The 22,531-nt window shown below is 36.9% G+C and overlaps 3 protein-coding genes across 3 annotated transcripts in view; 1 reads left to right on the top strand and 2 right to left on the bottom strand.

Annotated features, from left to right (window-relative positions):
- Positions 1-1,867: 1,867 nt before the first annotated feature.
- On the bottom strand, positions 1,868-4,044 carry LOC141430024 (uncharacterized). The gene is made up of 5 exons (XM_074090565.1): positions 3,958-4,044; positions 3,357-3,667; positions 2,562-2,816; positions 2,237-2,401; positions 1,868-2,160 (listed from the first exon to the last, which is right to left on the bottom strand). The coding sequence occupies exons 2-5, from the start codon at positions 3,471-3,473 to the stop codon at positions 2,023-2,025; spliced, it is 675 nt and encodes a 224-aa protein (XP_073946666.1). The 5' UTR covers positions 3,474-3,667; positions 3,958-4,044; the 3' UTR covers positions 1,868-2,022.
- Positions 4,045-4,868: 824 nt separating this feature from the next.
- On the top strand, positions 4,869-5,683 carry LOC141430417 (gamma-aminobutyric acid receptor-associated protein). The gene has a single exon (XM_074091110.1). The coding sequence runs from the start codon at positions 5,043-5,045 to the stop codon at positions 5,400-5,402; it is 360 nt and encodes a 119-aa protein (XP_073947211.1). The 5' UTR covers positions 4,869-5,042; the 3' UTR covers positions 5,403-5,683.
- Positions 5,684-7,979: 2,296 nt separating this feature from the next.
- The window catches only part of Mgtor (nuclear basket protein megator), a 36,975-nt gene continuing 22,423 nt past the window's right edge, over positions 7,980-22,531 (bottom strand). Inside the window, exons 11-14 of the mRNA XM_074091125.1 lie at positions 20,826-21,019; positions 15,313-15,413; positions 8,971-9,079; positions 7,980-8,852 (exon numbers count right to left, since the gene is read on the bottom strand). Of these exons, the coding sequence (XP_073947226.1) occupies positions 8,773-8,852; positions 8,971-9,079; positions 15,313-15,413; positions 20,826-21,019 (484 nt within the window). The 3' untranslated portion in view covers positions 7,980-8,772. The remainder of the gene's footprint in view (positions 8,853-8,970; positions 9,080-15,312; positions 15,414-20,825; positions 21,020-22,531) is intronic.

Raw genomic sequence — 22,531 nt, 5'->3', positions numbered from 1 at the left:
CCGATCCGTCGCTCTGTTTCGACGTGAAAGACTGATAAACATACACTTTCGCATTTATAATATTAGTATGGATACATTCGATTGTAATTATAATAATAGCGATAGGCAAGCACCTATCAGGTGAACTAAATTTGAGAAACATTGTCATATGCAAAAAGCTAAGTTTTACGTTAAAAAAATATCGTAATAAAAACACCTTTTTTGTTGACGGTATGTCGTTAGTCGCTACATAGGTACATGATACATCCAAAATATTAACTTCGTCAAACCATTGAGTTGTTAAAAAAATACTAGGTAGGAACAAAATTGATTACATAAAAAAGAAAGATAAAGCTAACTTTTAATATACTAAAAAATTTTTTTTTAACAAAAACTAAAACAAAAAAATAACAAAAAATGGAACCGACTGCAAAACCCTTTAAAATATTTTCTAGGTACCGACTAGCTCGAAGTCGGTGCCTCAGCACAAGCCAGCAGGAATTGAGCAATATTCGTCTACCTCACCTACATACTATGGGTTTCAATCCATCCGTTTTGTAGTCGGTTCCATTTTTTGTTATTTTTTTGGAGTTGGTTTTACTTTTTTGTTAATTTTTTTCTTTATTTCTCACTTTTTAGTGATTCGTAGCCAAAGTACATCTCACAATGATTCAATTAAGCCCAAACACGGCTTAGTTACGTTGTTTTATAACAGAGTTCCGTTGCCTACCTTCCGGCTTCAGCATCAGCAGGGCTACTACGAAACTCGAAGTTAGTGTCGTGCGGTCCCTCTGACACTTATGCTATTCAATACGAGAGCGAGAGGGACCGCACGACACGAACTTCGAGTTTCATAGTAGCCCTGCAGATCAGTAGGTACGAAAGAATCATTAACTTAAAGCTCCTTCTTAGTCGCATATCTAGGTATATTAATCATGATCGTTTATAGAGAGAGCGAGCACTACTTAGGTTTGACGAGTTCTATTGGTCATCCACGGTTTTCTTCATCAGGTTCAGTTTACCAAATTACACTTTCTGAATGTAAATGATTATTTAAATGCTGAAAATGTCAAAATCGCCATAGGTGTGCCTATAAAATTTGAGGTTTGCCTTCGATTTCCCTAGGATCCCATCATCAGATCTTGAATTGGTGACAATAGGACCACCTCAGAAGAAAAAATACAAGCATTGGAACATTTGATAGCACCTCCTCCTTTTTTTGAAGTCGGTTAAAAAGGTAGGTACCTAACCAACAAAAAGTTGGAAAACCCCCGACTTTGTCACTTCAAAGTGCAATATCTCAAAAACGGCTGAACAGATATTAATAAAACATGGTTAAGAACCATTGCTAGAAAACCTGCTATCAAATAAAAAAACCGCATTCAAATCGATCCACCCGTTTAAGAGCTATGGTGCCACAGACATACATACAGACACACAAACTCACATAGCAGTTAAACTTATAACACCCTCACTTCGCTTGATGAGAGATTCCATGTAGAGTTCCTTTTACTCCACTCTATGATGCTGAATCGGCTCTGCTAGCATGGTAGGGGGGGGGGCATTCATTAAACTCGCATGGACAGCTGGTTCTGTACTTTCCTAGACATTACAATTTTTTTAGTTAATTAAAACAATAGACCTACATTTTCCTGTAATCTGGAGGTATCAAATATTTTAGATTCTCACAAGCACTTTCACATGATTTGTGTCCCATGATAATTGGCAATTTTTTTTAAAAGTTATTCTTCAATGGTACAACTTTACCAACACTCTTTGAAACATGAAGATATGCAACCATGAATTTTACATATCAAGAGAGAACTTATTTTTAAGCAGGTTTCAATGGGTTATCTAAGAGGTGCAGAAATAATGTACAACTTATAGATTTACTTTATTGAACATTTAATCCCCATTTTTTATAAAATGTCTGCATTACACAAAAGTAATCTGGAATGAAGTGCCAAAGAATTCTTATTTATCTCTTATAAATTTACTTCCACTTATCTAGGTAGTTGAATTTAAGTAAAAATCACCATGAATCTACTTGTCCCTTACTTTGATAAGATCATTAAGATCTAGTGCTACACATATTTCCTTAGAGTCGGTGCGTGGATTTCTGTCCAATATTTCAGTAATAGGATAGTAGTTTTCGCGGTTGTCCACATTCCATCCCGAGTACTGTAGAACAAAAAAAAAGTAAGTTGAAGGTGTGTTTATAAAATATGTGGTAATCTTTTCTTATTTAAATACTTACAACACAAGTACACTTGTGCAATATTTTCCCACTGGACTCCATGGGAATAAATTTCTGTAGAAGTGCCTTCCCATCAATTTTCCACAAATTGAGTTCATCCAGCTTTGATGTAACAGTATCACCATCCCATTTCACATCAGATTTCAACAAGACAAAGTTTCCAGACTGAAAATTAAAAAAATATTGTGAATAGTTCTGAAAAGATTCTTGATAAATTTTATTTCCTGTTTTGAAGTTTACTGAATGTTTGAAAATCTGAATAATTAAAATAAAGAAGCATTATTAGCTTCGTTTTTTTATAAATATGTGTAACATGTAATCATACATGGAAATGTTTTGGTATGTCTTTAGACTGGCTGGAATCAGACTTGTTCCCATCAGAGCCATTCTTCTCATCATCGGAACCTTCCTCTTCGTCAAGCTCCCCCTCATCTTCTTCTCCCTCTCCTTCCTCATCCTCTTCACCCTCCCCTTCACTCTCTTCAGAAGACTCATCCTTACGTTTCTTTTTGGAATTGTTCAGAGCAGGTCCTCTTTGTTGTGAGCGCTTACGGCCAACACGCGCGCCAGGTTGTTCATTCTAGACAAATAAGGAATAGATATGAAATATGATTTTTCTTACAATTTCCCGTTTTTAATAGGGTGCATGGTTGTGGGTAGACCAAAATACCAGTAAATTTTACAAAATTATATTACATTAATTAATATTCTCCACTGAGACACTTTCTAAGCAGAAGTTTAGAAAAACATTTTGTTTCGAGAATCAAAACAAGCCCTGATTTTAATTGTAGTTGCAATACAAACAAGGGAAACGGATTTATGACAATGCAAATTACCCACCTCTTTCGTAACCCAATTGGAAGAATAATAATAAGTCTGATTTTGACAATATTCAAGTTGAAAATGAAAATTCAACAATGATAAAATAACGAAATAGGTAAAAAAACTAGTATCGCATCTAACATAACCTCAGCATTTTTGATAGTTTTTTAATACATTGAAATGGTGCCGTTTGAACATAAATAATGAAATTTTAACAAATTATTCAATAAAAAACCAGATTTTAGATTTCACTACAAACGAAGAGTGCATTTAATTACACTAATACACTTCTGCGTACCGAATCGGCATCCGGCGTCCAATCTTCTCCTGAGTCTTGGAATTCTTCTGGCTCGGCTGCAGGTTCAGAGCCTTCAGAGTCTTCGTCACCTTTCTTAAGAGACTTACGTTTACGCATGTTTAAGGTGAAATTTAGTGTTAAACTCGATCAAACAGAACCCACGCCGTTTGTAATATATGAAAGGTAGACAAGCAAAAGCAACGCTTTTCCAGCAATCGACAAGGCTTGGCGCTTGCTTGGCTTGCACAGACTGCTTAAAGATCTTTCCACAGACGGTTTTTTTCTTGATCCGAGTCATAGACTAAACCAATCTGTAGAAAAAAAGAACAATTACACCAACATAGCAAATAAATAAAAGTTACAGGATTAATATTCACAAAAAAAAAACCCTAAACACACCATATACACATTGACCAAATTTAACTCCGACAGAGATCTTGTTATGATTATTGTTAGCTTTTATTGGTGCTTCAATATCCAAATATAAACGGAAAACCACGAATTAAAGATACCCACGACCCACGACGACATTTTTTTTTGTCACTTTTGTCTTATTATATTTTTATTATTTTAAACTATTATTTATATTAAACTTTGTCACCTTTTTTCCAGCAAACTTTTCACTATTTATCTTCTTTCTAATGCTACATTTACACGCTTGCCGAGGCTTGCCAAGCGTCTACCAACTCCAAGCCTATACAAACAAATGAATGTCATTTACATTTACACGCTTGCCTTGCAAGCGGTTCAGTGTATTCCGGATAGACGTGGATCTTGAAGTTGCTTCAGCTCTTGTGTTGAGCTTGACATATTTTTATTTCAAGAACAAGGATAAAATTTCTTCATTAGTCCAATAGCATTCATAATGGTCGATAAAATTTATTTAATATGTACATCCGTAAGGCGTGATCTGAGCGCACTAAACACGAGCCAACGTGTAAGCACGTCGCAAGCGCTTGCTCGTATGATTTGATCAGTGTTGAACCATGGTGTTGAAAAACCGACACCGCAGGGCTACTATGAAACTCAAAACTTGAAGTTCGTGTCATGCGGTCCCTCTGACACTTACGCTATTCAATACGAGAGCGAGAGGGACGGTACGATACGAACTTCAAGTTTCGTAGTAGTCCTACCGGCCCGGACCGGCGGCAAACGCTTGCAAGCTCACGCAAGCCAGTCCAAACGGGCCGTTTACACGCTTGTGCTGGTGAGAGCTTGCCGAAGCTTGGCAAGCGTGTAAATGTAGCATAACATTTTGCACATAATGATTGTATGCACGCACAGTATGCACTTGCCCTATCTAACTTAATCGATTTTACTGAAAGGAAGGAGAGTTCGATTAAACTCAACTGTTAAATAAAGAAATAAAAATAAGTCGTACTTAACACAATTTTATTTGGCAATTTTTTATCAAATCAATAAATATATTAAGGTTAAATAACAGACGCAATACAAATAACTTTTTTTATAATATTAATATGGCAAACCTGTTGTTTGATGGATGATAGATCGAATCGAATAGAGGAGAGGGGAGTAGGCGTCGTATTCGTAGTCGCGTCGTTGTCATATCAGCTGATTGCGTCATTGCTTGTGAAGACAATAACGCAAAAAAACAAAAAACAAGTCGTAGTATCGAATTTGGATTTCTTGTGATTACTTTGGAAATTACAGTGTTAAAATCCCAAAATGAAATTCCAGTACAAGGAAGAGCATTCTTTCGAGAGAAGGAAGACTGAGGGTGAGAAGATACGCAGGAAATATCCGGACCGTGTGCCAGTGATTGTCGAAAAAGCCCCAAAGGCTAGGCTTGGAGATCTCGACAAAAAGAAATATTTGGTGCCGTCTGACCTGACTGTCGGCCAGTTTTACTTCCTGATCAGAAAACGCATTCACCTTCGGCCGGAGGACGCGCTGTTTTTCTTTGTCAACAATGTTATCCCCCCCACCTCTGCGACCATGGGCTCGCTGTACCAAGAACACCACGATGAAGATTTCTTCCTGTACATAGCATTCTCTGATGAAAATGTATATGGCCACTTTGCTTAAATTTCATATTTCTTATTCTTAACTGTATACCTAATTATAAATCATTATGTGTAGAATTATTTGACCATATGGTAAAACTTAGCTTTAAGGCTTAGCTATATTCATGTATAATGTTTTAAAAGGTAATAATTGATTTATTTGCTAAATCCAGACACAATTTTGTGTTTTTGCACTGTTTTAGAATTACACAAGATATTAGTAAATAATGCATTCTTTCAATCTCTTTGTTTGGTTCAGTAATTTTTAATTATTTCAGTATGAATAAAAATCCAAAAAAACGACTTGTTATTTCAATACCCTTAAATAAATGTAATTAACCTTAGTAATGAGTCAGTTTTGTCTAATATTTATTTAAATATTCATATTTATATAATACCACTAAAATGTAACTACAATAATTATTACAAAACCAAAGAAAAACGTCAATTTGCATTAAATATTAGCTACTACCATATTATTATGAATAATAGTTTTTTTTTACACAATATACCTAAATGTAATACACAAAACATTTCTTAGACAGAACAGGCATTCCTAATGATAAAAAATTAATAGCTTTCCTTCCATCTCAAAACATAATTATAATTAGATGTTAATACAAATAGTAGATAACCCTCCTTCGGGCAGTCTGGTAAAAAGGGAGAAAAGAACTACCTACATACGAACTTGCTAAAGTACCTATTCTTGTTTGTTATTGTTCATTACTATTTTTACGTCCATAAATTACAGGTAAGTACAAAAAAGTGGTGTCCCCATTTCATTTCTACTCTTTCATGTCGTAGGTACCTACTATTCTTTTTTTTTGTAGTAGCTCCAACAAAAAGTTCTGATAGAGTACAATTACCTACAATAATATAACAAATAAAGAACACACAGACTTAAAACCATAACCCTGCCTTTAGCTTTGCCGTGATCGGGTAAAAATGTAGGACAATTAAATTGATGTCATTGAGTAATAGAATATACGGAAAAAAATGTGTAAGTAGGTATAATGTAGGCTAAGTACAAAGGACGTCTTTAACGTAATTAAGATAGGTACCTACCTATTGGGGACAAATGTACGAAAATCCCCCCCCCCCACAACCTTGCACAATGCATGAAATTGGACACAGAACAAAATTATTATTCTGTGAACTTGGAGTAGGAAAAACTTATCCGAAAGTAGGTACTATCAGTATAAACTACCTATTCTGAAAGTTTTTTAAAAGTCACGTCACGAGACCTCATCATTCGCGGGTCCTGGGCATGTGCCCAGGCTGCCCAGCGAGAAAATGCGGTCTGTAAGTAATTGTAACATGTTCCTTTATACAACTGGGTGTATGGTACTTCAGGGAACTGTTTAAACAAAACAATACAAGGCAAGGGTCAACTTTTCATTTTGTAACACTTTAGCTAAGAGTTTTCAACCATGTACCATTTGTCTTTATTCTGAATCTAATTGTTCTGAGGTTTTGAGGAAGACATAGTGACGAATGAAACTTGGTGACCTTGACTGTACCGGGTGCCCCGTCAAGTTTTTGCCAAGTCACTCGGTCGCCAGAATAGTAAGTAATTAATATTAGTAGTGACGATAGAATACAACAAAAGAACGTTGTAAGAAAAACGGCGCACTCTGCAACTTAAATGGGCTAGATCAGGGGTCAGGGCTTCCCAAACTTATTTGTACTGTGACGGACGCCCTTGGGACTATGCCATTTTTTTACGACGCGCCTCAACACCCAGTCCCCAAAAATACTTACCAATTTTAGTACCTACTAGCTTAGTAACAGGTTATCAGAAAAACACTATTTGAACAATTTAATTTTTATTAGAAAATAAGAATGAAATCAAAACATAAGCCTAAAAATAAAGAGATCGACACGCGACGCCCCAGGGCGTTGCGACGCAGTTTGGGAAGCCCTGGGCTAGATGGATTTTTACGTACGAGGTGTAAATAGATTCGTAGTATCAGTGTTCAATATAAGTCAAATATACTTGTTCTTGAAAACTAGTTCACAGTTAAATGTTGTTACAGTGGGTTTCTTTAATCAATTACAGAGCTTGTACCACCGCTTTCCAGTTAATTAGGGCCGCGATGAAAATGGCATAGTACGTTCGGTTATCGCTCGAGATGGTTGAGTATAATACCAATACCAAGGTCGACTCGAATAGAAACTGTGCAAGCGCGATAACAGCCACTATTTTTTTATTTAATCGTCTTTAGAACTGAATATCGATAGACACATCATTTAGCTTTTTGATAATTTCAGAATGTAAAGAATTAAGATAGATTATGTTTTGATCGAAGTGATAATAAAATGTAATGCATTAATTGAATACCTCCAAGTTGAAAACTGCAAAGTGCAATATCTCAAAAAACGGCTGAACTGATTTTAATAAACCTTGCTAAGAACCACCTCGATTAAACTAGCTTTCGATTAAATAAACCATATCAAAATCCGCCCAATCGTTTGTGAGCTATGATGCCACAGACAAACACACACACATAGTGGGCAAACGTAAGTTTGACCTCCCAAGCTCCGAGTTATTGTAAAACACCCCTATTTTTGCGTTGGGGTTAATAATAAAACAAGTACATATTCCCAGTTTTTCAGTTTTATTTGTAAATTATAAGGAAATTATTACAAATGGAAATGCTTTAACTTAATGTCTATAATATAATGACTTATTTAATATCATATGCTTGCTATTTTGGATACATTAATTACTTATAAGAATACAGAATAAGTCACATACTTAAAATAACCAATGTGTCCCATTACAGTAACAAAACCGCTTATGTATTTTAAATTTATAGGTTTTGTGCTTAGCGTAATAAAATGACACGAGTCTTATAGAAACGCATGAAATAATTTATAGAATGTTTACAATTATTTTTGACCAGTACACTAACTATGATAACCTTAGAGCAAAACAATTTTAGAAAACCCTCATTACCATAGCTCTATTGTAGCAAAATAGTAATAGGAAATAATTCGACGCACTGTTATAAGATAAGGAACCTACGCACTGAAAAGCTACATGACACATTACCGGTGTGGAAACCTCTCTTGTTTAAATACTTTTCTGTAGAGTTGGACGTTCATAGTGCGACGCCTCGGTGCAATGATACGACAATCATATTTCACTTTACAAAAGCAGGACTATAACTAACGACAGACCCTATTCATCCGTATCCGCGCCCCACTATTATCCATCCTGCCAATTATCGGTATTAGAACGATCACAGTAATGTCAAACACTAATTTCTTAGTACCTAACTATTACACAAGAATTATATTGTTACTTGAAACTATCATCTTGTTTATACTATGAAAATGTCTCATGAATATTATGGGAAGAAACCTATAGAAAATATGTAATTTTAATCTTAAAACCTATAATTTTGAGAGCGTCGGGATGGTCGGCCGCGGTTCCTCATGCCGCGCCCTCGAGGTCCGCTCTCGCTGTCTGTAAATAAAAGAGTTTTTACAGTGGACAATGTAAAAGCATTTAGCAGAGCTTGTTATAAAGAATCATTACAATAATTAAGTAGGAGGAAGGGTTAAGTTATATTATAAGCAACTACCAGCAGCCCTCATCCAGCGCTGGTGCGGTGAGAGAGCACGCGGCGGTGGCGGGCGACGCGGCGGGCCCGCCGGGGCGCTGGCTTCGGCTTCGCGCCCTTCTTCAGCAACCTGTTAACAATTAAAGAGACTTCTTACTTCTCATGCTCTAAAAATGCTACTTTAGTCTCTGCATATCGGGACTAAAGCTCCTTTTTATTCTCTAGGGATTAAAGTTGTTTTTTTATTTACGTTGGAAACCCCTAATAGTCGCGTGCCTAGGGGTATTTATACGGCTATTCGTGAACCAAAGATTTCCTTTGGCAGGATTGGTAATTAAGGGTCCAAGGATCGATTTAAGAAGTGGAGCCACCAAGATTTTTGATGTAATTTTTTTTGAAGTTTTTGGACTCCAGCTCCAATAGCCCCATCTTGGTAGATGGATTTATTTAACTAATATTCCAAGTTTTGTATCATTTTCTTATAAATTAAGGATGCCGAATTCATTTCTGTATTCAAATTTGCATGGTTCAGATGTTAAACTACGTAAAATAAATAAAAAATGTAAAAATGTCTACTTGCTTGATTCAAGACAATTGACAAAATATTACACACAAAAAGAAATATTTGAAAAAAAAAAAACTTGTAGGAGCTCTATTATCCTATTATATTTTTAAAATAACAATAAAAGTAAATATTGTAACCCGACTGCTTAAAAAAAAACTTCGTTGCCGGTATAAAATAAAATAAAATTATAATCTAATCGTAACTTATTTTTGACATTGTAAGAGCAGGGTTCGTATTCAAACAAAAGAAAATCAATGGTTACATTATTATTCAAAGGCACATAATTCACGTCTTAAAATCAATAAATGAGAGTTTAAATTACACTGCTTATGTTTATTCAACGAATATTCGGTTAAGGCAAGACGATTCTTCTCTTACTCTCATCTTCCAACACCTCTGGACTTGTCCATATCATCTTCGATGAGCGCCTTGTGGTCTATTATACTAAAACAAAATATAAAACAATGTTTACCCAATAAATTAATAAATAAACAAGCAAACAAACCTTTTGGTTATAGCAAAAGTTATTCAACCATACCTGAAATTATCGCAGTTGCCATTACAGTTGGCCTTGCACAGCAGTGTGCATTGTGCATGGCATCCCCTCTCGTCTACAAGAACAACGGCCCCTGCAGCTGTTCTTGCATCCACACTTAACAAGATCACACATCCAGATACAGGATGGGTTGTCCATTTTAGCTGCCATTGGCATTGGCATTGGAGGGAATATCGCGCATTTTGTAAAGCCTTATTTTTTGTGAACAAACACTTGTGAGCTTCGTGCACCGACACTATTTCAGTTTCACCACAATAGGTTGATGACGTTCTTTTCCAAGCGAATCATACCATCTTTCAGTTCAGTAGTAGATGAGAAAGCACTTTAAAAGCTGCGGGGCCACTCCGAAATTCGAAAATCGAAGTTTGTGTCGTTCCGTCCCTCTGACACTTAAACTACCTATTTAATACGAGAGTAAGAGGGAAGATACGATACGAACTTCGATTTTCGGAGTAGGCCTTCTGCTGTTGTTTCAATACAGTGCTGCCACAAACCCATCTATCACCACCACACTACACTGACGCGTTTCAAACTCAACCAGAGCTCATCTTGGGGTTTGTGTGATTTGTGTGTGTTCTTACGGTGTGGAGATGGAGGAACTGCATGAACACACGTTTCTTGCATAAACGTAGATATCATAAGGTTGCGGGTGACCAAAGTAATTGTTTCAGTTTATTAATTTCTAATTGTTTGATATTTGGGTGACCACCAAAAAGTTGCACATCTTGACGCAAGTAGTTATTACTATTATTTTTTTCCATTGTCACACGATAATTAATCATACATTTGTATGGATAATTTTCGTGTCAAGATGGAAAAAAATAATAGTAATTCTAACTACCTGCGATAAGGTATGCAACTTTTTGGTCTTCACCCATTTATACCTACTTTACTCATCTAGAATGCTTTTAAAATATTTTTAACACACTTAATACAAGAATATTACTAAAATTTATTTTTATTTAAAACAAGAAGGTGCTACTCTCTGAAAACATTTTTTATCTATTAAAATTATCAGTATTTAAATTTCAGATAAAGTGTGAAAGTGAGAGCGCCAATAGTTCGAGGGGAAATGGGTAATTTCACCCGAGTTAGACACTACTTTTCATTTCGACTGCGAGGAAAGTAAAACATTACAAAAAATGAGAATAATAATAAATTGAATTTACCTCCAACGGTACCTTTTCAACCTGGCCACTTGCCATGGCCGACTATAAAAAAAAATCGAGTTGGTCACGACCAAGGAGCTAATATACAAAACTGGAGGTTGAACGCCGAACGAAGAAGTTTGACCTTTATTACTTATTTATATATTCCATCTCTGTCTTTCACATTTCACTAATGACTTCCGTAACTAAAGAACGTGAAAAAAAAGTGTCATTGACGTAACTCAATTATCTTCGAATCCGTGGCTAATAGAATAATAAAAAAAAAAATACTTTCCACCCTAGAGATGAAAACGCAATTTTCCACCCGGCTATCCACCTATGAAAATTAAACTTACCGAACAGGAGATGACATTTTTTTTTTTGCTATTTGAATTTTGAAGAGATGGCCTGTCCATTAGTCCAGCGTACGTTTTTAAAAAGTAATATTGTAATTTTGAACAGAACATTGGTTTTTTTCCTCGCATTCAAAATGAAAAGTAGTGTTTAACGCGAGACTGTTCAGTCTCGCAAAGTAACGCCTGATTCAATAAATTATTTAATAGTAGGTTGTTCAACAAGGGACTAAATCAAGCCATAATGACACGAGATGGCTATAGTTCGAGTGGCATTATGGCTAAACAACCACTGACCTGTTGTATGTAGTAACCATGTGTCCGAATAGATAAGTCGACATTCCATATTAGAAAAAAACAATAAATTAAAAAAAAAAAAAACTAAAACCCGACTGCCTTACATCGTTACGCTCAAAAATTCTTACCTAATGGGTCCCGACTGTTGAACTTTAAGTTAGCTACTTAACAAAGTTCTAGCCCACTAGACTTGTTTTCTTCTTTTTAGTATTTTTTTAAGGCAGTCGGGTTTTTTGACTTTAAGGGGCTGTTTCACCATCCATTGATTAGCGTTAACCGACGGTTAAACGTGATGCCGTCTCCGTCTATTCGAACAAAACAAATAGAGACGGCATCACATTTAACCGACAGTTAACACTAATCAATGGATGGTGAAACAGCCCCTAAATGTATTGTTTTATTTCACACTTTTTTAACCCATATACATTTAGAATGGGCTAATTATTAGCTTTCATTTGATACCCCACTTGATAGGTTTGAATAAAAATCATTTTTTGAAAACTTACAATTTGGCGCCAAAAATACGACAATTTGATTTTTCAAGAATTTCATGCACCCAGTGTCTCGCGTCATCAAGACGAATCCAATGACGTATCATTTATCAAAATCGGTTCAGCCGTTGAGTAGATAGGAATAGACATACATACATACATAAATACGCGTCAAACACATAACCCTCCTTCTTCGCAGTCGGGTAAAAATTGCTTAAGACCCATATCATACACAGGTCATCTTCTAAAGTTTTTTACCTATTACTTTTTACAATAAATAAAGTATGTATTTAAACACTGTCCAAAGTCCAAAAAAAAAACATATTGCCATGGCGGTGCTATGTAACCCGTGCAAATAGAAACAAGATAATCTTATAAATACCGCAGATAATGTATCAAATATTCTACATATTTTGTGATCTAGTCGTACAAGAGGTCTGGTCGTGTTAGTGGAACCATAAAATGCAATAGGTACAATAATTAAGTCAGCCAAGCAGAACGAATAGAATACACTTAAGTACTGCTTGTTTGTGTATGCTAGGTACTGAAAGATAATAATATCTTATTTAAGTGTGGCGCGAAGTTTGCACAGATGTCTGAAATCTTGGTTGTTACTTACTATTTTTATGACTGTATTGTTTTACTTTGCATTCATTAGGTATCTATGTGATAAAAACTAATTATTTTTGTTTAGCTGCCTATCACAAGTTTGGAATGCTATACTTGAATGTAACGTAGATGGTATAGTAATACAAGAGTATTGTGACACCCTACAATTGTACCTACATACTTAAATAATACTATAAACCGAAAAGTTTGCGCGTATATGTATATAATATACGTTTGCTTGTTACTGTTTTACGCTAAAACGGCGGGACAAAATATTGAAATTCCCCCCATTAAACTATCTAAACATTTACATTTCTGTATTGAAATACACTAGTCATGTTTGTATGACAATGATAGATAAGAAAAAATTTGAACATGAAACTACCGTGAGACTCACTCATATTAAATATATTGACCCCGATAACTCACGTCTTAAATCGAGTTTAGCTCGGCATATTTGAGTGCGCGTGTTGCAGCAGCCGCTGAGTCGCGTTGCTCCGAAGACGAAGGGCTACGTATTAGCTCGAAATATGTCGAGCTAAACTCGATTTAAGACGTGAGTTATCCGAGTCAATATATTTAATATGAGATAAGTAAAATGTTTGAAATCCTTGAATTTACCAAATCTGGTAGCTGAAGTTTACATTTAGTTAAATACCTACCCAAACCAAGTATAGATGAAATTTGGCACACAGACACTTAGTTTATTAAGTAGAACACAGAATACTGTTTATCCTGGAAAGTTGCCTCGTTTCTGTGAAATAGTGATACACTAATTTTGCACAGGCGATGTCGCGTGTAACATCTAGTAAATAAATAAGCTAGCAAAGTAAGGTATTAATTTAATCGGATGTTTTTCATAATCTTAGCGCGGGCTGGCATGAGGCATCATTTTTTTTTATAAACGTTTCAACCTTAGCCAGTAATCAAGTAATGAATACTCATTATGTTATGCAGGTACCTACTGCAGGTACGCGTTCGTGTTTATAGCTCACATCACATATACATTGATATCACGTTGACACACATTGATATTGGTGACGGTTAAAGACCTTTTTCATGGAACTTCAATAGACAATAATTTATGCACGAATAATATTTTACTACTTAGATTGCAAATAAATAATAAGTACCTGGGCGAGCGAGCTTCCTTCGGCCAAACACTCGAAATATGTGTTTTTCCAGATATAAAACCAAGCTAGATCGATTGTTCGCCCCCCAAAACCCCACATAGATATTGTATGTTTGTGTGTTTGTCCGTCTTTCACGTCGAAACGGAGCGACTTTTGGCATAGAGATAGTTTATGGGCCCGAGAGTGACATAGGCTAATTTTTACCCCGAAAAAATGCCGTTCCCGAGGGAACAGCGCGCGATAACCGAATTCCACGAAGGCGAAGCCGCGGGCAAAAGCTAGTTACAAATAAAGGGATAAGATTTGTGAAATACACTATTTTTATTAGGTCACCAAACTAATGACTCATTTTTATTCATTAACTTCATTGAAGCATTCAAATCTTTTAACATAAATAAACAATTACGTATCATTTTTTATCAACGTGATAAGTCTCGTTCGGAGTGGGTAAAACAAAAACAAAAGTAATTACGACCGCAAGAAAATTCGAATTCATACGGATTAAAAGTTCATTAACCTAAACGAGTTCGGTACTTTAGAAACAGTATCTACAATTATTTTAATTAAACTTTAGGTAATTGTGCTTTGCTGTATTCAACATCCATTTTCAGGGTTCCATTGTCAATTAAGTAGTCATACACAGAAAATACTTATTTAGGTACTTGGAATGTGTTTGTTATGATACAATAGAAACGCTTCATTTACCTATCCTCCCTCCGCTGAGCTGTTTCCACCAGACCTGTGCTGAGCGAGGTTAGGTAAATAAAACGTTTCTAATGGTTCATGACATGACAAACATATTCCTCGCAACGCATCCTCGCACATCTCTGGTGGACACGCAGCCTTAGACCGTGATGAGACTGAATGGAACTGACATGTTATTCCATATGCATCAAACAAAATGGAATATGAAAATAAACACATTAACATCGCGGTTAAGGCTTTAAACGCTGCCATGAGTAGCAAATGCTGTCCTGTCCATCGCCGCACCTTGTGCCAATGCTATACCAGATTCTAAGGCATCGTGATAGCAAATGTGTGGTTGTTGTCATTCTCAACTTGAGGCAGCGACTAGCTTAGCTGTAGCCGCCACATGCTGGTGCAATACCAGCGGTGCAGTGGTGCGGTGCGGCAGACTCATTAAAATTCATCATTACAGCTTCCTTTGCCCCTAAAGCTCCTGTGGAACCGAGATTTCTGTTCAAACATACCTGGTGTGGAGAGGAGGGCTCGCTGCCTTGTGAACTAACGGCTGCCGCTTCTTCATCTACTCTGGACTCCTCCCACTCACGATTTTCGCTGCCTTCTGATCCTGAGATAAAAACTATGATGCAATATACATAAATCAGAGGAGTAGCAGTTAACAAATTGCTGTTGTTTTAGTGGATAAGCACTGAATACTATACAAATTAATATAAACTGCAATTAAATAATAATAATAAAAATGAAACTTCAACTGATTTGATTTTTATCGAAGTATTATTACTATTACTTATGTATGTCGTTAAAGCATGCAAGTAAAGACGGTACAGTCGAGGAATTAATGATTTCATTTATCCAAGATAACAAAAAAAAATTTGGCTGTAGAGTTCTCAACCAAGATTTGATGAACGTTTTTTAGATCATAATCGTGAATAGTTGGGTGCTAACAGATAACCGAATGCTGCGAATTCAAGCATACTTCTGTGTGGGCAGGGTTCTAATTATCACAAAAGCTAGTGAGGCTGCTTGTTTAACCAGTAGCAGGCTAATCGCGATTTTCTTTTGAAAAGAACTGATCGGTCGAAACACAACTACTTAAAAGCTGGTATTAAGCCGGTATTGTAAACAACCAATTTGGTGTTGGTTGTTCAAAATACCGTAATAACAATAATAACGCGCGTTTTAAGGAGTGCATCACAAGACCGCAGATTTCCAACACGTACAAACGTAAAATTTGAGTTGAAAGATTCCACCCCAGCAAACATCAACAAAAACACCAAAACAACAAAAAAACACGTTTTTTGTATGACGACCCCGATGTATAAATAAACTTTAAAACTAAATAATTAAATTAAAATAAAATAAATATTTAAGGTGGGCTCCCATACAGCAAACGTGGTTTTTTAGCCGTTTAATGCTAATGTCTAATGTTGTATAGGTACGGAACCCTTCGTACGAGTCCGACTCGCACTTGGCCGTTTTTTTTACTTTGCCCGTGCGAAGCCGGGGCGGCAGGCCTATTGCCTAACGTACTCGGAACCGCTATAGTATTAATTTTTGACACTTGAAACCAAGGCTGCTTTTAAAATGAAGTAATTCGTTTCGCGTAACGTCAAAGCATTTGAAAGCTAAGGCGAGCCGGGTCGCTAGTGTTTCATAAATTGCTTCATTAAATTTGCACTAAAACGAATAAATAAACAAATATTATGGGACACTTTGACACCAATTGACCTAGTCCCAAACTAAGCAAAGCTTGTACTATGGATACTAGGCAACGGATTAATATACTTCTATAGATATATGCATATACTTAAATACATATTAAACATCCAAGACCCGAGAATGAACATTCGTATTATTCATACAAATATCTGCCCCGGCCGGGAATCGAACCCAGGACCTCAAGCTTCGTAGTCAGGTTAAGCCGCTAAGACGGGCGCGTCAACGTAAGCTAGTTAAATGCATTTTTTAGTTAGATTGATATTTTTAAATTCGTAATATCTTTTGAATGAAATTTCCGATTTGAATAATTCAAAAAGTAATCTACAGGTATTGAAACCACCTTGAATATTAAACCATTTATTTGAATAAGGATTGATACAAAGGTATGGATAACATGGTCTGATTTTAGTCGGCATATCCGTCAACTTTTAAAATTTAAAAAGTTGTTGTAGTGACATAACTACAATAGTTGGAGATATGGTATCGCGAAGTTTTTTGTAGCTACTGATATATTCTTTAATATTGTAGAACATTTTTTTGTTCTATCGTCAATAGTTTCCACAGCGCATGCACGGACAGACAGACAGCGGAATCTCAGTAATAGGGTCCCGTTGGCACCCTTTGGGTACGGAACCCAAAAAAGTAAAATTGGCATGGGACCAAAAATATTTAATAGAATACCAGCATCTATTAGAGTTCTGAGAACTAACCAATTCAAAAAAGCTTTGACATCAATTTTAACCGAGAAATGCTTTTATTCAATTAATGTTTTTTCAATGAATATGCTTAGTGTATAGTCACCAGCATTAATATCTGCCACAGCAGAGCGTGCAAAAATATCTGGCACGTCCTTCCGGCCCTAGAAATAGTTGTATCAGATATTTATACACGCTTGTTGTGTCAGATATTGGTGCTGGTGACTGTACCTGCCTAGTATCATTTTCTTTGACTTCCATATTTTATTTTTTTATTGGACATGTATGTTAACATGTAATTAAGCTAGTGTAATTAATTATAAATACTAACCATAGCGATAAGATTATAACTTGTAACTACTAACACTATGGATTCAAAGTCCAAAATAAACGATTTTTATTTGTATTTGTAATAATTTGTTAGAATGGTTTATTTAGATGGGAAGTGTGTATTACTGCTATTAATTGTACAAATTATTTTCGACTGAGTTGTTTTAATGAATACTGCATATTTAATTATTTATTTTATTGAGTCATTAGAATGTTTAGATGTACCTATAACTGCAAAATAATTGTACGCCTAACGGCAAGACAAGAGTTTTGTGGAAATATTTTAGTAAGATCTGTTGTTATACCTATGTTTGACAATATTTATCATTATTTGGATACACATTTTAAAAACTGAAACTTGAACACGCACACCACACGTGAGTATCAACGCGTCAGCATGTGCACACCAAATTCGAATCTCTTATGGTTGCTACACCCTTAAGCGGGCCGGGTTACGTAGCATAACGTAGAATGGATATAATATCGAATAAACTTGAAACACATACGGCTAGAATGTAGGAAGCCTATATAAATAGTGTTTGTTATATGTATATTTACTCGAAATCAGTATTCTAACAAATCGTTACCTTCACATTATTTATTACACATTATTAGGTAGGTTAGGTTCGTTAGGTATCTTCAGGTGCCCGAAGGGCAAACCGCCCAGAAATAGGAGCCCCTCATCAGTCGACATCAGACGTGTGTTGCCTAATGCTGCTGCAAATATAAGCAACTGATAAAACAATTTACTGGTTAAATAAGCGAAAAAAATAAACGCGAACATTTTAAACCGCTTCATGAAAAATCGCTACATGAACAAAGACAAATAAATAATAATATAACTTGACTTTATGTATTTTGAACATTATACATAGTGAGCAGTATAGATTACAAACATTATGAATTTAGACCTAATAATTTTTAAATTTATGATAGAAGAAGTTATTATTATCGTTTGTTATGCAATTTGATCGTATGAAAAATGAACTTATGTAAGGGCTGACCAGAATTATAAAAAACTTCGCCATATTGCGGAAAACCAATAGAACTTATTTCTTGCACTGGTAACACTAAATTCAAATGTCATAGGTCTATTGCTGTCAAAGTTTAACGTTGTTTGCGCGAATTGTTATTTTGTATTTTTGCGCGTTAAAGTGCTGGAAGGAAAATAATTCACAATGTATAAAAGTATTTTTCATAGAAAAAGTCCGAGTCCAAGGATTAAATAAATTTCCTTTTCTCAAACATGCTCCGAAATGTATGCGTTAATGTCACGAAATGGAGACATGAAGTTTCTCATTTATGGCTCCCTACCATCTCCCTACATAACTTTTTGGCCTTGTCCGCTGCTCTAACTTTTTAAATTTGCTTACTAACATTAAACTGACAAAGGAAAAATTACGAACAGCCAACCACCACTACTCTGTAAGCATTTGCGGTACTGCGATGCGATGCGATGCGATGCGATGCGATGGATGGATGGATGGATGGATGGATGGATGGATGAAGTATTTCCTCACATTGTTTGAGAAAAGCACTATACAAGCCTCGGCCAGAACAGGGATTGCTGGACTCGTTTTATCCGGCCTCCTCTACGACTCGGCCGTCTACCCCGAACTCGTCCATCAATCCTTTACTTCATGGCCTCTGCAGTAATGTACTATTAAATAACAGCACCGACACCGTTGTTAATATGAATGGTAGGAGTGGTAGGTATTGTATAGTAAGTGTAAAGAATTGTGCAATAAAAAACGTAGAAGCGCTGCCCCCGCGTCATGTTTTTATATTCCTGTTAGCCTTTGACATTTGATTTTAGATGTTATGCTACGTAACCGCGGGCCGGCATGAATTGGCACAGTTGGGTGGTAAAATGAAATATTATTATGTCAATGAATGTTCCGGGACACAGCCGCTCAGGTTTGCTGTACACACAATATACACTAGGCCAGATAAGCAGAATAAGTGCAGTAAATGCTTCGGGTCGCCTTTTTTAATTAACAAATACTGCAGAACCGACGGTGTCTGTTTACGTGTGTATAAGTGGATTCACAAGGGTTGGCATAAATGAATTGATTGTATGAATGATAATATAATGTCTACAATTAATATTAGGATACTCTGTATAAGAAAGGCACTCGCAGTGACAAGTCACATTTTTTTTCCTGATGACCCGCTTGAGAAGCAGTCTTGAGCCTGAGGTCCCGGGAAGTTTCGATCCCCAGTAGGTGCAGATATTTTTATGAATAAAAGGAATGTTTGTTCTCGAAGGGTCGCGAAGCCCCTAAAAGTTGCTGCGAAAACTACTTCAGTAAAAAAACAATAAGTTTAAAAATATTTATTAAGAAAATGTTAACTAATAATATTTGGCACAAAATAAAATACATGAAAAATAAAACATCGGGTAGGGGGTCGCGAAATATTTCTTCATACTAAAGGGGTCGCGTCATGAAAAAGGTTGAGAAACACTGGCATAACAAATTACAAGCTATAGTATTAGCGCTTTTGTATTAAAATTCAGTAATACTATTTGCTTGTAAATTGTTATGCAATTGGGCCTAAGCATGGCCTACCAATCCCTACAAGGTATATTTAATACAAAAAAACAGCAATAGATGGCACTACTATTAACATTTGTAAATTATAAAATGTGAATAAGCCGAATTAAGTAGAAATATTAAGATTAAAATAAAGACTAGCACATTTTATAAACACAATTTCACATCAACCTTAATTCAACTCCTTAATTTGAAGATAAGTAACGAGAATACGAAAGTTAAGGCTACATGTGGCTACATATTTCAGCTATGAGGCTTTCGTAGTGTTTTGCAATTGTGACGCTAGATGGCGAATAACCGGAATGCTCTTGCTCACATTCGTCGAAACTATTTGAGAGAAACAAGCCATTCTCTTCTAATGACGTAAATAAGACAGAGACATCATGCGTATCTCTAGTCGTCTAGGCTCAGTTGGTGAGCTTGTTGGTTGTTGTCAGTGTACCGTATCCTTAGTGTCTCACTAGATGGCAATACGTATCGTGTTTTGTGTTCTCACTGGTGCCATCTATTGAAAATCGAAGGAAAGAAAAATAGCCAGTTGAATAGCCAGCATATACCATTTGCTTGTACTAGGTGGTGTCTCTGTTATATATGTACTCTGTGGCCTAAATCAATTGGTGTCAATTGTCTCATTTAACTTTCGTTCAATTCATTAGTGTCAGGTCGCTAATGGGTGTTAGGTGTTGGTTGTCTACTAGCAACGTGTTGTATGTAACTCACGCGAGTCCGAGATGGTAGGGTGTGGGTGCGCAGCGGGCGGCAGCGCGGCGGCCAGGTCGGCGTGAGTGTCGTGGTGCGAGGCCGCGCCCGCCTCCGCGAACGTGAAGCGCGCGCCCGCCGCGCCCGCGCCCACGCCCGCGCCTGCGCCCGCGCCCGCGCCCGCGCCCAGCGGGGACACTACCGCCTCGCCGAATCTGATACAATAGTAGTGTTCAGTCCAGCCGCAGAAGTGGATGAGCGGTTATGGTGCTCAAAATGATCTACACACACAAGCGTATTTAGATTATTCTGAGCACCACAACAACTGCTCATCTAATTCTGCTGCTGACTGTTGAACGAGGGAGCAAAGGCATCTATATCACACGAGTTATTTTGGCATCCAAGCATCGCGAGAGTGCCGATAATTCGAGTGTGATATTGGTATTTTCCCCGAGGTAAATACTCTGATTTTCATTTCGACTACAAGAAAAGTAAGTTCATCAATATGCGTCTTGTAGTTTTTGAGTAAAATGACTGTAAGATACGGACAGTAAGGGGAGAACGGATTCAACATCTTATCCGACCCAATTGTCAACTCCCTATTGTCAACTCGCGCTCGTGGTTCGCAAGGACCGAAGGCGGTGACGTCCTTTGGGGTGTCGTGGTGCTCCCAGCTAGATAACGGACGAGGCTCTGGCGATCGAGTTAATGGCGGTATAACCATTCCCAACTGGCCAACCAGTTGATGAGGTTACAGCGGCCTAAGGTCTTAAATAGACCTAAAAATGCCAGGTGCAGAAGGCAACGGGAGACCACTGCACTATAAACCCGTAGTAGTTAACAATGGAAAAGTCCAATATAGCAATGGCCCCGAGTGCCCGGCGGCCCTTTAATGGGTTAGGGGTGCTAAGAACCCCTGGGTGGAAGAATAATATTAGAATAGGAACTTGGAATGCTAGAAGTTTGAAGCAGGATGGTAAACTTTAGAATATGGGTAAGGAAATGGACAGATTGAAGATAACTGTAATGGGTATCAGCAAAACTAAATGGCCAGGTAAAGGACAACATCTGATTTCGGATGCTAAAGTGCTATATTACTCTGCAAACGAACCACGGTCGGAAACTTATGGGGTAGGAATTCTCCTCACTGGTGAAGTTTCAAAAGCAGTCAAAAACGTTATACCCCTCTCAAATAGGGCAATGATGATTACGCTGGATGCGAGGCTATATTGCATCAATATCATTCAGGTATATGCGCCCACCGAGCAAAAACCGCAAACGGAAGTAGACGAGCTGTATGCCGACATTGAAACTCTTTTAAAATGCACAAAGAATCACGAGGTGAATATCATCATGGGGGACATGAACGCAAAAGTGGGTTCCAGTGTTGTTCCGGGGGTAACAGGCGCATACGGGTTGGGTATGCGTAATAAGAGAGGAGATACCCTGATAGAATTTTGTCAGGAGAAAGACCTTGTAATCATAAATACGCTTTGTAAATTACCGCCGCGTAGGCTGTACACCTGGACATCTCCAAGGCACAATACACAACATGTAGTGCGGAACCAAATCGATTATGTAATGGTCAACAGGCGATATCGAAATTGTGCTAAAACCTACCCGGGTGCGGATATCAGATCGGATCATAATCCCGTCGTTGTCGTCTTGAGATGCAAACTAAAACGTGTGTCCAAGAAGAACATCGATGGCCGGCCGAACGTAGGAAA

This window comes from Choristoneura fumiferana, chromosome 8, assembly GCF_025370935.1.
Source record: "Choristoneura fumiferana chromosome 8, NRCan_CFum_1, whole genome shotgun sequence".
In the NCBI taxonomy this organism is placed as follows: domain Eukaryota; kingdom Metazoa; phylum Arthropoda; class Insecta; order Lepidoptera; family Tortricidae; genus Choristoneura; species Choristoneura fumiferana.
Note: the sequence above shows the minus strand (reverse complement) of the source record. Positions and strands in the feature narration are given on the sequence as shown.